Source organism: Mesoplodon densirostris, chromosome 4, assembly GCF_025265405.1.
Source record: "Mesoplodon densirostris isolate mMesDen1 chromosome 4, mMesDen1 primary haplotype, whole genome shotgun sequence".
In the NCBI taxonomy this organism is placed as follows: Eukaryota; Metazoa; Chordata; class Mammalia; order Artiodactyla; family Ziphiidae; genus Mesoplodon; species Mesoplodon densirostris.
In genome coordinates this window covers 87,329,585-87,345,901 of record NC_082664.1, presented here as the reverse complement: position 1 = coordinate 87,345,901, position 16,317 = coordinate 87,329,585, and the positions used below count along the sequence as shown (strand labels likewise).

Here is a 16,317-nt window from a genome sequence, read left to right as displayed (position 1 = left end):
AGTTTTATAGTATCCAGCCTTAGGTCTTTCATCCATTTTGAGTTTATTTTTGTGTATGGTTTTAGGGAGTGTTCTAATTTCATTCTTTTACATGTAGCTGTCCAGTTGTCCCAGTCCCAGTTATTGAAGAGACTGTCTTTTCTCCATTGTATATTCTTGCCTCTTTTGTCATAGATTAGGTGGCCATAAGTGCATGGGTTTATATCAGGACTTTCTATCCTGTTCCATTGATCTATATTTCTGTTTTTGTGCCAGTACCATACTGTTTTGATTACTGTGACTTTGTAGTATAATGACTATTTGTATTTTTTAAATTAATTAATTAATTAATTAATTAGTTTGTTTATTTATTATTTTGGCTGCATTTGGTCCTTGTTGATGTGTGCAGGCTTTCTCTAGTTGCAGCGAGTGGGGGCTACTCTTCATTACGGTGTGCAGACTTCTCATTGTGGTGGTTTCTCTTGTTGCGGAGCATGGGCTCTAGGCATGCAGACTTCAGTAGTTGTGGCACGCGGGCTCAATAGTCGTGGCTTGCGGGCTCCGGAGCGCAGGCTCAGTAGTTGCGCCACATGGGCTTAACTGCTCCATGGCATGTGGGATCTTCTCAGACCAGGGATCGAACCTGTGTCCCCTGCAACGGCAGGCAGATTCTTAACCACTGCATCACCAGGGAAGTCCCTATTTGTCTTCCTTTCTACCAACTTCTTGTCCTCCTATCGACCTATCTGTCTCCCCACTCACCCACTCCTTCCTTCTGCCTGTCTCACGCTTGTCCCTCTAGGCATACTTATCCTTCTACCCTCTTTCCTGTTTCTCTTGTCCTTCTACCTAATTGTCACTGGAACTGGATGTCTCCTGCCCCAAAATAAAGTGTGTTTCCAGTATATTCCAGAACATGCTCCAAGCAGGAGAATATAGAGAACAGCCATTCTACTCACTAGGTCCGAGACCAGTCTAATTCCGGCCAGAGGGCTTTCCCTATCTTAAATCCTTTTTAGATGGCTTTATTATTTCTAATTCCTTGGGTGTGTGTTCTTCATTTGTTGAGTTGCTGTTTCATGGTATTTGTCTTCTTCAGATATATGGTGACTCTAAGTTGAGCTCACATCTCCTGAGGGAGAATCCTCTCTTGAACATCCTGAGTTGTGACAGCTTCAGCAGGGTGCCCTTAAGACAAGCTTGGCCTCATCATGGAGGTATCAAACCCAGTCTTGAGGCATTTGAGGCTTGACAGCTCCATCAAGCTTACTGCTTTCATATTTTAGGGATGCTTCTCCATTCTGAGTTAATGACATATCCTTTTTGTTTTCAAGAAGGGCTTTATATTTATTGTTTTAAAAATATCTTTTCTATCGTATATATGGTTTTTGGTGAGAAAGGGGGATTTCAGTTTGGGCTCAGCCTACCATCTTGAAACCAGAATTCGTGTTTCTTTTGTCTGAAGATCTATGGGGCTGCTGGGTTGGTTCAGGGGCATACCTGGTTTCTAGTCATTACAAAGTCAACAGATCTGGGCTTCCCTGGTGGCGCAGTGGTTGAGAGTCCACCTGCCGATGCAGGGGACACGGGTTCGTACCCCAGTCTGGGAAGATCCCACATGCCGCGGAGCGGCTTGGCCCATGAGCCATGGCCATTGAACCTGCGTGTCCGGAGCCTGTGCTCCGCAACGGGAGAGGCCACACATACCGCAAAAAAAAAAAAAAAAAAAAAAAAAAGTCAACAGATCTCATTCAGCTGGGAACCCCCAGAACCACCTCATGTCCACTAGATAGGGACCAAAGAGGCAAACCCAGCCCCAACCTACATCTCTCAGGATCCTTGGAAAAAGTGGCCTCAGAGGCCAATCCATGTCACCTAAAATCATTGACCTTAGAGTTCAGCCAGATGACAGGGTAGCTGCTCCATCCTTGACATACTGCTTTGGGACCATCCATGAGACCTCTTTAGGGGCTGATGAGCCAAAGGATAGAGTTCCAATACGTCATCCCAACCCAATCAAACCCTCTATAATCTTTGCCACATCACTCCCCTGGAGTGTGAAGATGTTAGCTTCCCTTACCTTGGATTTCTAGTGCCAAAGGAACTGTCTTCAGCTCCTGGGTCCCAATGCTGGATACATTCTATGTCTTGACAGGGGTCTTGTCTGCTGTGCCCTTCCATCTCTCCCCCAGGTGAAATGAAATCCCTCACACTTCACAAGCCCCTGCCAAGCTTGCAAAAGAGCAAAATTTCCCAGTAGGAGAATCAGAGAAGAAGGGCAGGAAGGCTTCAGAGAGTTACAAAGAAGGGAATAGACACTTTCCTCTCTTAATTCATGTCCCTACAGATGTCCCTCACACCTGACCTGTGCTGGTCCCCATCCCTCAGACCCACCTCCTCACTAGGACTGAGGTCAGGCCCCTCATCCTGGGAATGGGTTGATGCAACCTTGGTAACCAGATTTGTGCCCTCCGTTCTCCCCTAGAACGTGCTAGAGCTGAGCATCTGTGATGAAGACACGGTGACACCAGATGACCATTTCTTGACAGTTCTCTTTGACCTCACCAAGCTCTGCTTCCGAGAGAAAACCCACATGAATTTCCCACTCAACACAGAGGTGAATGCAGGTGCCCCAGCCCTCAGCCTCCTCCTTCACGAGGGCAGCTGTTTATTCCTATGATGCTGTTCTATGGGATCCTCTCTCTAGCCACGTCAGGAGAAGATAGCACTGCTGTTCAAATCCCAGTGCTCTGGCTTACTATCAAGAGCTCTGTGACCCTGCAGAAATTACTTAACTCCTCTGAGTTCTGTTTCCTCGTCTATACAATAGGGATAGTAATACCTACCACACAGGGTCACTGTGAGACTTAAATAAGAATACATAATTAAGGCATCTAGCACTGTTCACAGTACAAAATGGAGACAGAATAAGTGTTGATTCCCTTTCTTTCCTTAGAGTCCTGCTTCTGGGATGGTCCCAGGGGACAAAGGACAGATAAGGATAAAGGAGTGCAAATCTGCAAATTAGAGAAAGTCAGAGCTGAAAAGGCCCAGGATTTTATCAATTCATTCAACAAGTATTTGAATGCCCTATGGGCCAGGCACTGTTCCGTGCAGTGGCGACACCTCAGGGACAAGCATCCCTGCCCTCACCTGGCTTATATTCTGTGGGGAAATTAAGGTCCAGTGAGGGAGGTCATGACTTCCTGAAGTTACACAGCAAGAGATGCAAAGCAGTAGCTGAAGGAAGGGGCTCCTAGACTTCAGAGTTGAGTTTGCTGGGGGCAATATCTCCCTTGCCCCAGGCCCTGAGCCCCTTGGGGAAGAAGGAGAGCAATGGAAGCTGGAGGGAGAAGATGAAAGGAAAATGTTCTGGGGCAGAGAGATTTACCTGCTGGGTCTAGGGGTCAACTCCACACCCTGACCCTCCCCTGGGTGGTCAGTGATGTTCCTGATATCAAAGACTTGGGGACAGAGGGAGGCAGAGGGGACAAAAAGAGCCAGGAGCAGCTGCCCCCACGCCAAGACAGCAGGACCGCCGTGTGCGAAGGGCAGGGGCAGGTCCACAGGGTCTCCTGGGATGGCACAGGATCCTGGTCTGCAGAGAGGTGTAGACACAGCTCACAACTGCAGTCTCTTCCTCCCCCTGCAGGGCATGGAGGAGCTGGAGGTGGAGTTCCTGCTGGAGGAGAGGTGAGTAGGACCCAACCCCCCAGGATTCCACCAAGGTCCTGACCCCAAAGCAGCTTCTGGGCACAGGCATTGTACAGCTGGGTCCTCCTTTCTGCAGTTCCCCACCCCCACTTCTACTCCCACCCCTGATGCTCCTCACTGTGCATGCACAGGGAGATCAGCTCGGTGCTTTGTGACCGCCTGGAGGGGTAGGATGGGGAGGATGGGAGGGAGGGAGACGCAGGAGGGAAGGGATGTGGGAACAGATGTATATGTATGACTGATTCACTTTGTTCTAAAGCAGAAACTAATAAAAAAAATGCAAAAAAAAAAAAAAAAAAAAAAGAATCACTTGGGAACTTCTAAATCCTGTAAGTGCCTGGGTCCCATCCCTTCTCATCCAGGTCTACTGATGTCAGTATTGCTTTAAAGATCTAGTACTCTGGCCAGATCACCTGCCTCAGCTCCCCAGCATTTCTGAGAGTGGCCTCTGGGAAGACTTCCTGCCACCATGGAGATGGGGCCTTCTTGAGGCCATGCTGAGAAAGAGGTCAGGACCAAGGCGTCTCCTCCTGGACCCGGGACTGTTAGAACAAACTCCTCCAAACCCTGGCCTGAAGCAGAGGCCATGCCCCTTGCAGCCAACTCTGGAACCAAGTCAAGGGGAGGCTCAGGACAGAGATGTGGGGTTATTTCTCACCATGTCCAATTAAGAAAAAGGTCCAGGGTCCTGGAGGTATGACTATGCCATGGACTCAAGTGGAATTGGGTCACAGAGCTGGAGTGTGGGAAGAAGAGGACACAGAGAGAGAAGGGAAAGGAAAGGGCGGTGAGGGAGGGGAGTAGGGCCGCTGCGGGGAGGGGACAAGCCTGCCCTGGGGCAGCAGTGTGCCTTGTGATTGGGAAACCAGCTTCTTAACCCTGGCAGAACTGAGTCCCCTGGACTTATGATCAGCCCAGGGACAGGGGGACAATGAGAGGCAGGAACTAGAACAAGAGGGCTTGTCAAATTCCACCCGGAGAATCCTCTGCATAGGGGGTCTTGGAACTATTTGAGGTGCCTCATTAAAATCAACTTAAATTAAAATTTAAATTAAATTTGACAAATTAAAATCAACTTTATTTGTTTCACATTAAAGAAAATCTGGGCTCTCTCCTTCAGTTCTTGGTCTGATGGGACTTTTAGGGGGAAAAACATTCCTTGGGTGAATGAGAAAGTGGCTTACAAAATGAAATACGTCAGCATTGGTCATCAGAGTTGATCTGGAAACACAGTCCTCTTGGGCTTAATTTTGACCATGGAGGCTGTGGACTCCCCTAGGCGAATTGTAACCTTGGAGGCTTTCTCAGCTTTGTAACACAAGGACATTTCACACTCACCAGGCCCCTCTCTAGCTGGGTCAAAACTATTTGTTAAATGTGCAAATTAAATAGGATGAGTCAGTTTTGCTACCAGAACTGTTTACATCTGCTCGAGATGGGGGGCTCTGGCCTTTTCCTGCAACCTGTTTATCCTCATAGCTCCATGCAGTTGCATCTGGATGGACATAAAGAACAGCCATCCTTTAAGGAAGAAAAAGAAAAGAAACTCTCCTACTCCCTCTAACCTATAAATCTTTTTTTTCCTGGACATTCTATTTAAAATGTATGCCAGTTTTCTCCTTGACAATCTGCAGATCTAAGGTTTCTTAAGCCAATATTTTTCACAAGGATTAAGAAGGCTCTGCTATCTCCTTATTGACCCTACGTAGGTTTTTTGTCACCTTTGTGAGAAATCAGTCAAAAATGATATGACTTAGAGGATAGACTTGTGTTTGCCAAGGGGAAGAGGGGGTAGGGGAGGGTTGGATTGGGAATTTGGAATTAGCAGGTGCAAACTGTTGTATACGGGATGGATAAACAACAAGGTCCTACTGTATAGCACAGGGAACTATATTCAATATCCTGTGATAAACCATAATGGAGAAGAATATGGGAAAGAATGTATATAACTGAGTCACTTTGCTGCACAGTAGAAATTAACACAATGTTGTAAATCAACTATACTTCAATAAAATAAATTTTTAGAAAGAACGATATGACTGACCAGGAGTTCTCATTTTGTTTTTCAGCCCCTCTCCACCTGAGAGTCTCATCACCAATGGCGTGCTGGTGGTAATTGTCCTTCCAGGCTCCTGTGGCTCCAGAGGCCACCTGTGGCTGCTGCTCTTGGAAACAGAACTCTGGGGGGGGTGGGAAACCAGGCCCAACTTGGGCCCTTGTCCCAGAGCTCACTAGGAATCAGACTAACTGAAGCCAGACAAAGGGGTTTGCGGGCAGTGGTGGGGGCAGCAGCTGGGCTCCTGCTCCTGGGGAGGAAACACCTGGACCAGCATCCCATCTCCTAAAACGATGACCTCAGGAACCTCCCTAATAAAGCACCCACTCTCAGAATCAGTCTCGTCCCATTTTCCCCCAACTCCAATCTCTCTATAAGCACAAATTCAGAACTAAAAAGATTTTCATAATTAGGCTGTTGGTACAGCCATTTCAATTAGATGCATCTAAAGCCTCAGGATTCAAGGAAATCTCTCCCCCAAAAATCAGTCTTTGGGAGTTTGTGGCCTGGTAGAGCATCCCGGGCAGCTTGTGCTCAAAATGACCTCCCCTTCCTTTGTTTCAGTCTCGACAAATGTCCTGCCTGGAGGTTCATGCAGAATCCAGGAGACAGAAGAACAGGAAAAGTGAGCCCTTTGACTACCTCTGCCTGCTGGGGGGGGTGGGGAGGGCAGTGCCACTTCCCAAACCTGTCAACACCAGAGTTGGCTGCTCCATGGCTGCCCTGAGCTCCATGGGGAACCAAAAGCTTGATTGAGACTCCTTGGGATCGCTTCACCCTCAGGGGTCATCAACCACTGTCCTCCCCCTGCTCTAAAAAGGGCTCCTTCTTCAGGTGCCCACAAGACTCTCAGAGCTTCCCGGGCTTGATGAACGCCCTGGACCAGGGGTCAGTGACACAGCACTGCTCATCTGTCCACACCAGTCTTTGCCTGCCAGATGGGGGATTCCCTGGGTCTAGAGCAGTGGTCAGCACCCAGGGCAGGAGGGCCCCGACAACACCCAAGTCCCCTCTAGCTGCACCCCTTCCTCTAGTCAGACTGCAATTCATGGAGTCCTAGCATTTTATAGCTGGCAGGGACCTAAGAGATCCACAAATACATGACTCTCCTTCTCACCACTCCACCCCATCACCCCCATGCAAGGCTTCCAGCCCTGTCTGCAGAGAAGAGAGCGGCACAGCCCCACTGGCATGGGGGAGGGAGGGGGAAGGAAGAGGCTCTGCCCCAAATTGGCAGCAAGGAGAGGGCCTGCTTTCAGTGCAGTGGGAAGGTAACTTCGGGGCACCTTGTGGAGGAGCAGAACCTAGGAGGACTAGTCCAGAAAACTCAGCCTCTCAGAAGACACACACACACACACACACACACACACACACACACACCCTTGTAAAAACGCAGATTCCTGGGCCCCGCCTGGCCCTTCAGAATGAGACTCTCTGGGGCATTTTAACCAGTGCCCTCGGTAATTCTAAACCCCTGTCCTGGGTGCCTCCCCTAGGCCTCTTACTGGGCAGAGCTGGGGTGGGAAGTGGGAGGCTTCCCCGGGGTCTTAGCCCTCTCGTCCTCTCTTCCAGTGAAGGACCTCCTGGTGACAGTGACGGAGTCCTTCGAGCACACCCAGCACATCTCACACTGCCTGGAGCCCTGCGGCCCAAACCCTGCCTGCTTCCACTACCCCAAGTACTTCCAGCCCCAGGTCCACGTTGAGGTGCCCAAGAGCAAGTGGAACTCTGCAGTAGTAGGCTGCGGCAATAGGGGGTTAGGGGCTGGTTCAGAAGCGAGTTGGGAGGAGCCCCTCCCCTCACAAAACCGCCCATCCTTCCAGCTTTGCTGCTGCGGTGCGTACAAGAACGGCCCTGTGTGCCAGCCCATGGATTGCCTCCCTGACGGCCAGGCGGTGACCCTGCCTGTGGTGAGGGCCTGGGTCTGGGGAGGGGTCCCTGAGCAGCGTAGCCTGGAGTGCCTGTGGAAGGGAGACGGGAAGAGCCTGGGGGGTCCGGGGGGGAGCATGGCTCCTGGCGGGTCTCTCAGGCAGGGTATAGGAGTCTTGGGGGATAGGAGGCTGCTGAGCTGCAGTGTGGAGCCAAAGACACGGTGTAGAAACTGAGCCAGGTCGGGGGCGAGGGACGTCCAGAAGAGAACCTGTGTGCGCATGCGTGGGCGGGGCGCTGCATGCGCTAAGTCAAGCGCCCCGGGGTGGGGGGCGGAGGGGGCACCGTGTGGTGAGTCTCCACTTATTTGGTTGGGACCACTTGGCTCTGAACTGTCATCCCTGACAAACTTTTCGTCTTTCAATTCCCAGAACAAGAATTGTGAATTACACATGAAGTCTACACCCTGGTAAAGTGCCCTCTTTCGGTCTGTCCCTCTGACTTATTTATCTTTAGGGACTTAAAGTGGTATCTTGTTGTGGTGTTGATTTGCATTTCCCTGATGGCCAGGGATGTTGAGCATCTTTTCACAGGCTTATGGACCATTTGTATATCTTCTTCGGAGAACTATCTATTCAAATCCTTTACCCATTTTTAAAGCAGGTGATTTGCCTTTTATTGTAAAAGTTCTTTGTACATTCTAGATATAAGCCCCTTGTCAGATATATGATTTCTAAATATTTTTCCTGTTCTGGAGACTGTCTTTCACATTCTTAATCGTGTTCTTTGAAGCACAGAAGTTTTCAGTTTTGGTGAACTTCAGTGTATGTATATTTTTTTCTTTTGTCACTTGTGCTTCTGGTGACATATTTAAAAAACCATTGCCTAATCCAAGGTCATGAAGATTTACTCCCATGTTTTCTTTTAAGAGTTTTATAGTTTTAGCTCTCAATTTGGGTCTATGATCAATTTTGAGTTAATTTGTATATACAGTGTGAAATAGGGGTCCAACTTCATTCTTTTGCATGTGGATATCCAGTTGTCACAGCATCATTTGGTGAAAAGACTGTTCTTTCCCCCTTTGAATTGTCTTGGCACCCTTGTTGAAAATCAAGTGACTGTAGTCTCCATTTACAATTTGATAGCTGTTTGTCCTTGGTCAAGTTATTAAGCCTCTCTAAATCTCAGTTTTTCTCACCTGTAAATTAGAGCAATACCAAGAGTACTGTCTCTCCTTGGGTTGCTTTGAGGATCCAGTGAGATAACACATGTGAAGAAATCAGTGATCTGCAAAGTGGGAAACTCAGAAAATATTAACAAATGTTATTATCATTGCTGTTTTATTATTCATTCCTTGTTGAGGCCAAGGGAAGATTTTCTCACAGCTGTGTCTGCAGGCCTATACCAGACATGAAGGAAACAATGGGAGAGCTCCCAGGCTCTGCCTTCAAGGAGATGTGACCTTTATAGTTACTCGGGTCACTAAGAATCAGGCTGGAAATTGTCAGGGTCCATTCTCCTGGAGTCACTGGGGAGCAGGGCCTTGGAGGAGGCAAGGGATGTTGGTGGGCAGAAGGAGGATGCTCAGAACCCAGACTACTCCTGGGCTCTGAGAGCCTATGGACCCTTCCAGGAAGTAGCAGGAGGTGAGGTTGGACAGATCAGGTGGGGGCTTGGATGCCAGGCCAGAAGCCTGGACTTGCTCACATCAGGGATGTGATAAAAAGAGGGCAAGCATTGGGCATGCTCTTCCTGCCCCACCCACCTTGCAGACCTGTGGGGGTGACAGGGTGAGATCAGGGACGTGAAGGGTTTTTGTCACACAGGATGATTTTTACTCTGGGAGCAGGAAAAGCTCACCAAGGAATATGAGCTCCATGAGAACAGGAACTTGTTTATCCAGCTCAGAAGAGCCCTACTGTAGAGCCTTATTCAGAGGGACTGGCCAAAAGGATCTCAGGGCCTCTTGTCACCCAAGTCTGGCCTTGGACTCTAGAAGGTGCCTGGGGGGAGCCTTTCAAGACTTTCCAGATCTCGTTGAAGAGGCAGAGGGTTCAGTGAGTCCCTAATTGTGTTAAGTACCTGCTTACAGTGCACCAGCTAAGGCTTTGGGGCTTTACATTTGTTATCTCATTAAGTGCTGAAGACAGTGCCAGGAGTTAAACATGATTAGCCCCATTTTACAGATGAGAAAGCAGGGGCCCAAGGTCACAAAGGTGATTCCTGGCAGAACCAGGCTTCGAGCCTAGGTCCAACTGACCCTAAAGCCATGTCTTCTCCATGGAGGTGGAGTCTACAGACCCGCTCAGCCAAGGTCCTCTGTCTCCACAGCTCCAAGGCACTGGACGTGCGTCTAGGCTTCAGCCTGTGCCAGGCAGAGCTGGAGTTCCTGCAGAAGCGGAGGGTGGTGGTGGCTGAGGCGCTGAAGCAGGTGTTGCAGCTGGAGGAGGACCTGCAGGCAGATGAGGTGGGTGAGCAGAGGTCCGCTCAGAGCCCGGCTTGTCCTTCGAACACTGTGCCTGCCAGCTGCCCCCTGCAGTCCCTCCCTTGCCCCAGGGCAGCCTCAGCACGGCCTTTCCTGGTGGCCCTTACTGCTGAGGTTCCAGGTGCCCAGGTGAGGGCCGTGCTGGCTGTGATTCAGTTGTGTGTTCTCAAAGGGCAGGAAGGGCAGAGTAGAGAGAAAGGAAGGAGCCCCAGCTGCTCCCCGTGCACTAACAGATCCTGAGATGATGAATGATGTCTTACCTACACGGGACAATGTGGCATCCTTTCCCCAGCCAGGAAAACACTGGAAGCTCCAACACCTCCCACATTCTACACACCTCCACCCAAAAGGCCCTGGGCCTTTCATTCTTCAATTCTCCCTTCCCATAAATGTATGCACACATGCGCACACACACACACACACACACGTACGCACACAGATACACACACACACACACACACACACAGAACGAACAGCATTGGGGGGCTGGAGAGAGGCAGCTTCCTCACGCAGGGCCAGCTTCTGCGCACAGGGTAGATGATGGTACCTTTGCCAGAGCCCTCTGTCACCTCCCTGGTAGGGGCTGAGGCTCACACTCCCCTGAGCAGCAGGTCAGCCCTCGGAGAGCCCGCACTTCAGAGGCCAACCACAGGTGTAGACAGAGACCTCATCCCTGAGGAGGGCTGTGATGGGACTTCGGCCGACAGTAGGTCTTACTGAGTGAGTCTTGGCAAAGACTCCACGCCTCGCTCTCCCATCTATAGGGAAACACACTGAGGACATCTTAAACCTAAGTAAACCCAGAGGTGACAACTGTGCTCCTTCCCACATCAAAAATCCATTTACTCCTGCTTTTACACACATGGTCTATAGGGACCACATATCATGTGCCAGGCCTGAGCCTGACATCAAGTGCCTCTACAGCAGGTGCTGATTTGCAACCATTAGGGAATCACACACTAGCTGGGGTCTTTTTTGTGTGTGTGTGTGTGGTATGCAGGCCTCTCACTGTTGCAGCCTCTCCCGTTGTGGAGCACAGGCTCCAGACACGCAGGCTCAGCGGCCATGGCTCACAGGCCCAGCCGCTCCGCGGCATGTGGGATCTTCCCGGACCAGGGCACGAACCCGTGTCCCCTGCATCGGCAGGCGGACTCTCAACCACTGCGCCACCAGGGAAGCCCAAGCTGGGGTCTTGAGTGAGCCACCCACCCTTCTGGCCCCAGTTCATCATCTGTTAACTGAGAGCTAGATTAACAGTGCCAAGAACTCTTCCAGCCACGGCTTTCTCATTTACCAAGCCTGACACCAACCATTGGGTTTGGAACTAAGGTCCAGTTCTAGACCTACCAGGCAGCTTGACACTCTGTGAAAGGCAGTTTTCAGGCCACTCAGTCCCCACTCTCTGCTCTCTGTGGCCAGCTCTTCCTCTTCCACTGTTCTTTCTAAGCTCCTGTCTCTCCAAGTCTTCCCCTACCCAGCATTGCGCCAGCAGTCTGCCTCCATGTGCCCCCAGGTCCCACTGATAGCCATCATGGCCACCGGGGGTGGAATAAGATCCATGACTGCCATGTACGGCCACCTTCTGGGGCTGCAGAAGCTGAACGTCCTGAACTGTGCCAGCTACATCACTGGCCTGTCAGGGGCCACCTGGTAAGGAGCCGGGGGCCACCGTCTGGTGAAGCCCAGAGCAAGCAGCCAACAGGCTGGCCGGTGGGTGGGGGTGGGGTCTCTGGGAAAGCTCATCCGCCCCAAGTTAGAGTGACTCATGACACCTGGGCAGCTCTACCCCGCACAGCTGTGTGACCTTGGGAATGCAGCTGAACTTCTCTGAGTCTCATTTTCTGTATCTGTAAAGTGGGGATAGTAATAGCCCTGACCTCATGGGGTTGTTGTGAGATGCTCTCCCAGTACTGGGTACACCAGGGACACGTGTTGGTCATGACTCCATTACTATGGCAGGGTCCCAGGCGCGTGGCAGCCAGTCATGAGTGAACCACTCGTGCCACTGGTGCATCTCCCCAGCAGCTGCCCTCTCTCAGACTGTGCCAGGTCTCCTGGGGTGGGTGGAGCTGGCCCGCTGCTCTGGCTGCCACGTTCCAGCCCACCCCCAGCCCTGCGTGCTCCCTCTGCCCTGCAGGCATCCTTGGGCTCCCCGTCCTCACTCTTGCTGGTGAGCAGGGAGAGTGAGCCCTCAGCTCACCTGACAGGTAAGGCCAGCATGAGGCCGGCTTCTCCACAGGAGCCATGGCACCTGGGATTCACGATGCCGGTGGCGGCCCACAAAGACGTTGTAATTTCTTTTAGGTTCTTTATAAGAAACCTTCTAGGTTGAAGAAAGTGTTTTAATATATAGTAATATATCACTATATTTGTCTTTATACAACAGTCATAGAAGATAACTTTTAATATTTTTATGGTGGAAGGGGCCCACCGAAGTCATGATGCAGCCCTGGTCTAGGGTGACCCAGGCCTTGTGACCACCCACATCCTCTCAGCCAGGGCTGCATCTTATTCTGTGTGTAACTAGTGGGCCTCAGAGCCCTCAACGTCCCAAGCTGTGTCCCTCATCCTGGAGGGGCTCTGGCTAACTTTCATTTGAGGGGGTGGATGTGAGGAAAACCAAGGGTTCCTGGTGTACCAGAGGCCCCGAGGCTTCAGCCCAGGTGGGAGAGAAGGATAGCTGACGATTACCGGCATTGCCTCTGCACCGAGCACTGGGGTGACTGCTTCCAATGGACTATCTCATTTCCTCTTCACAAGAAGGCTATGAGGAAGATGTTGTCATTATGCTCATTTTACAGCTGGAGAAAGAAAGGAATGTGCCCAGGGTCACTCAGCTAATGAGCTGTAGAGCTGGGATTTCAACCCAGGCTGTCTGAGTCCAGGGCCCACATTCTTTTTTTTGTGGGGGGGGGGCCACATTCTTAATCTCACCGATAAACCACTGCCCATGGGAAGTAGGTTAAGGAGATAAACCCGCTTGCACCAGGGTAGAGGGGCACCTGCATCCTCCTGGCCTACCTCTGGGCCAGGCAGGAAACTGGGAGGACCTCAGACCCAGTTGGGGTGGGGGTAGGGTGTCTCCTGGCCTGGGAAAGCACTGGGAAGGAGTTCTGTAAAATCAAAAGCAATCATTTGTAATGTTTTTTAAAGTTTTTTAAAGGTATGAAAGTAACAGCGTGAACCTTATGGAGAGCAGGGTACTTTTTGTTGAAGAAATCTCCTGAAGGGAGAGGCTGCTGCTCAGACAGCTATGCAGCTGTAGACCAGGTCCACTGTGGGGAGGGGGATTCCTGGGTGCTGTCCTGACCTAGTCTGAGAAAAGCCGGGTCCAGGCCAAGCAGAGGCAGACAGAGGCAAAGACCCAGGGCTAGGGGTATATCTATCTTTGTTTTACTCCTCCCCACTGCCCACATAGAAGTTAAGAAGAAGAAGGGAAGTAAGTCTTTAGCTGGCATCACAATTATGGGAATTAATGTGGCAGAGTGGGAAGAGTCCAGGATTTGGAATCAGCAAAGCCTGGGGTCAAATGCTGGCCCCAGCACTTACTTCGTGCCCGGTACTGTCCTAATCATTTTACATTGACTCACGTCATCTTCACAATAACGCTGTGAGGTAGGTACAGTTATCATCCTTCTCCCGAATCCACAGATGGGAAAACTGAGGTGAGGAGCAGTTAGGTACCTTTGCCCAGATCACATGGCTGGTGAGTGGCAGAGTCTGGTTTTGAACCCAGGAAGATCTGGGTCCAGAATCTTCACTGTTAAGCACTGTACTCCACCTGGCACACAGCAGGCAGTCAAGATATGGCAGCAGTTGTGACTTTGAGTAAGAATGTTCTCCCCTCCCCGACCAGGCCTCACCCCATTTCCTCCAGGCTCCTCTCCTGGTGGGTGAGGGTTTCCCATGACCTGCCCACCTCCTTTCCTGCCAGGGTCCAGGGTCGATCAGACCAGGGCTGGCTCAGCTTTCTCAGCCACGCCTGTCTCTCTCCAGGACCATGGCTACCTTGTACCGTGACCCTGACTGGTCCTCCAAAAACCTGGAGCTTGCCATCCTCGAGGCGCGGAGGCACGTAGTCAAGGACAAGATGCCCACTCTGTCCCCAGATAAGCTCCTCAAATTCCAGGAGGAGCTGCAGCAGCGCAAGCAGGAAGGCTACAAAGTCACCTTCACAGACTTCTGGGGCCTGCTGGTCGAGGCCTGTCTGGGGGACGAGGTAGGTGCTCAGCTTCCTCTGGGGCCCAACTCACCCAGGGCTGATGCCCAGCCCTCCGCCTTCACTGGGGCACCGGGAGGTACATCACAGCAGGAGGGAGTTAGGTTAGACCTGCAGATGCACCCTTGGGCCTTAAGAAGCATGAGGCATCAGAACGCATGATGCAGGCAGATGGTGGGATTGTCTTCCCGAGTCCCTTTAGAGTATGACTGAGACCCTCACATCAGGGGTGGCTTAGGTGCAACCTTTCGGAGAGGCAGCGGGCCTTCTGAGAACCTGTGAGAGAAAATGGGGAGGGAGCCATCAGAGTGTGATGTAAGCCTGACCCCAAGTGGAGGAGAGAGGGAAGGAAAGGCCAGCTGGAAGCATCCTAGCCCACTGTGCGGTCTGAAAGGTCAGCACAGTGACCCTTGGAGAATCCCCCAACCAAGTTGGCCATCAGAGGAGTCTGGCACCGCCCCCTCCCCTCCACCACAGTGGGCCTGCCTCAGGATCCCTGCCACGCTCAGTCATGGGCTGGGACCAGCCCAGCGGGAAGTGTGGCCTTAGAACAAACTCAGCCCTGGATTTCAGAGCATGGTAGCTGGGCCATCAGCCAATTACACTCCTGTAGTTGGAGGTCTGCTGGGCCCCTTCTCATGGCCACCACACAGAGATGAGCCTAGTGAGGTTCCTCCCAGCTCTGATATCCAATGATCTGAGTAGTGTGTGCCCCAGAAGAGAAGCAGCCTGTGTTGGGACCCAGCTGCTGTGAGAGCCATGTGGGCCGTGGTAGGGCAGTGGGATCCCCATGGGATGCTGCCATCCCGGACATCGGGGTGAGCTCAGCTAACACCTGGACCCTTCCAACTGCCCAGGCCCCAGGGTGGAACCAACTTTGGCTGTTGCTTGACCCCAGAGCGAGGCTTCCCATCTAATTTCTATCCAGGCCTAGGGCTATCTGCCCCACTCCCAAAGGTGTCTTGAGAGTTCTGAATTCAAATCAGAACTTACCAGAAGGAAGAGGGACAGCAAATTATTTTCTAGTAGATCCCCTCTTGCAGAAAAGACAGACAATTTGAGCAACCAAGGATGGACCAAACCTCATCTTCAACATTCATTCATTCCCTCATTCATTCTTTCAACAAAAATTAAGTACCTCCTGCATGCCAGGAACTGTGCTAGACAGTGGGGATTCAAACGCGGGCACTCACAGCCTTTGATGGATCCCTGCCCCTTCTGATAACCCACTGTCTACTCTGTCCACATGATGGAGCAGGGCAGGCAGAGGCTGAGGGTGTTGGCTTTTGGACTCAGGCAGGACAGGGTTTGAATTCTGGCTCTGCTCTGTGCTATTCCTTAAATGGGAATTTCATCAACTATTTCGTCAACAGTTAATATTTCTTACAGTAGTTAGTGCTCCATGTGGTGAGGAGGAAAGCTTTTAACATTAGAGTCTGAGCATTGCCCAGGGTTTGGTGTAGGAAGGAGCCTAGGTTCCTGGAAAGCAAGTCTAGGAGTGATGGAAGGAGGCCTCTGCTCTTCCACTCTGGCCAAGGCAGGAGCTCCTTTGCCTCAAGCCCCCTTGACAATGAGTGTGGATTGGGCTCTTCCCTGAGTCTGCAACTTCCTCTCCTTCCATGACAGTCATTGCTGTGGTGCCCATATCTCTGGGCCCAGTTCTGACGGGCATCCTGTTGGTCTTGCAAGGGAGGCCTAAGAGTTGTTTGACCCACACGTGTTTACCATCCCACACAGGTTCTGTGGCCTTTACACACTCGGGCAACCATGGATGTCACCCACCAGGCAGCTGCTTGGCCTGGGGTCAGAGCCTTGTCCTCTAAAACCTCCACTGGGCTTGTCTACACTGGCTGATTCACTTTGGGAGGTGGCCTGTGGTCCAGGCTGTTCTGCAGGACTCCCACTTTGATTACACCACTTAGTGCTCTGGGGACTTAGAGGGAATTTGACTGCCATCCGGTGCCAAGTTTCCAAATCTTTTGTTTAAAAAGAAGA

The 16,317-nt window shown here is 51.2% G+C and overlaps 1 protein-coding gene across 1 annotated transcript in view; it reads left to right on the top strand.

Annotated features, from left to right (window-relative positions):
* PLA2G4E (phospholipase A2 group IVE) overlaps positions 1-16,317 on the top strand; it is a 60,200-nt gene that overhangs the window by 29,568 nt on the left and 14,315 nt on the right. Inside the window, exons 4-13 of the mRNA XM_060098307.1 lie at positions 2,465-2,596; positions 3,632-3,672; positions 5,763-5,805; positions 6,314-6,374; positions 7,322-7,482; positions 7,573-7,659; positions 8,050-8,087; positions 9,950-10,085; positions 11,617-11,753; positions 14,100-14,322. Coding sequence (XP_059954290.1) covers positions 2,465-2,596; positions 3,632-3,672; positions 5,763-5,805; positions 6,314-6,374; positions 7,322-7,482; positions 7,573-7,659; positions 8,050-8,087; positions 9,950-10,085; positions 11,617-11,753; positions 14,100-14,322 — 1,059 coding nt within the window. The remainder of the gene's footprint in view (positions 1-2,464; positions 2,597-3,631; positions 3,673-5,762; positions 5,806-6,313; positions 6,375-7,321; positions 7,483-7,572; positions 7,660-8,049; positions 8,088-9,949; positions 10,086-11,616; positions 11,754-14,099; positions 14,323-16,317) is intronic.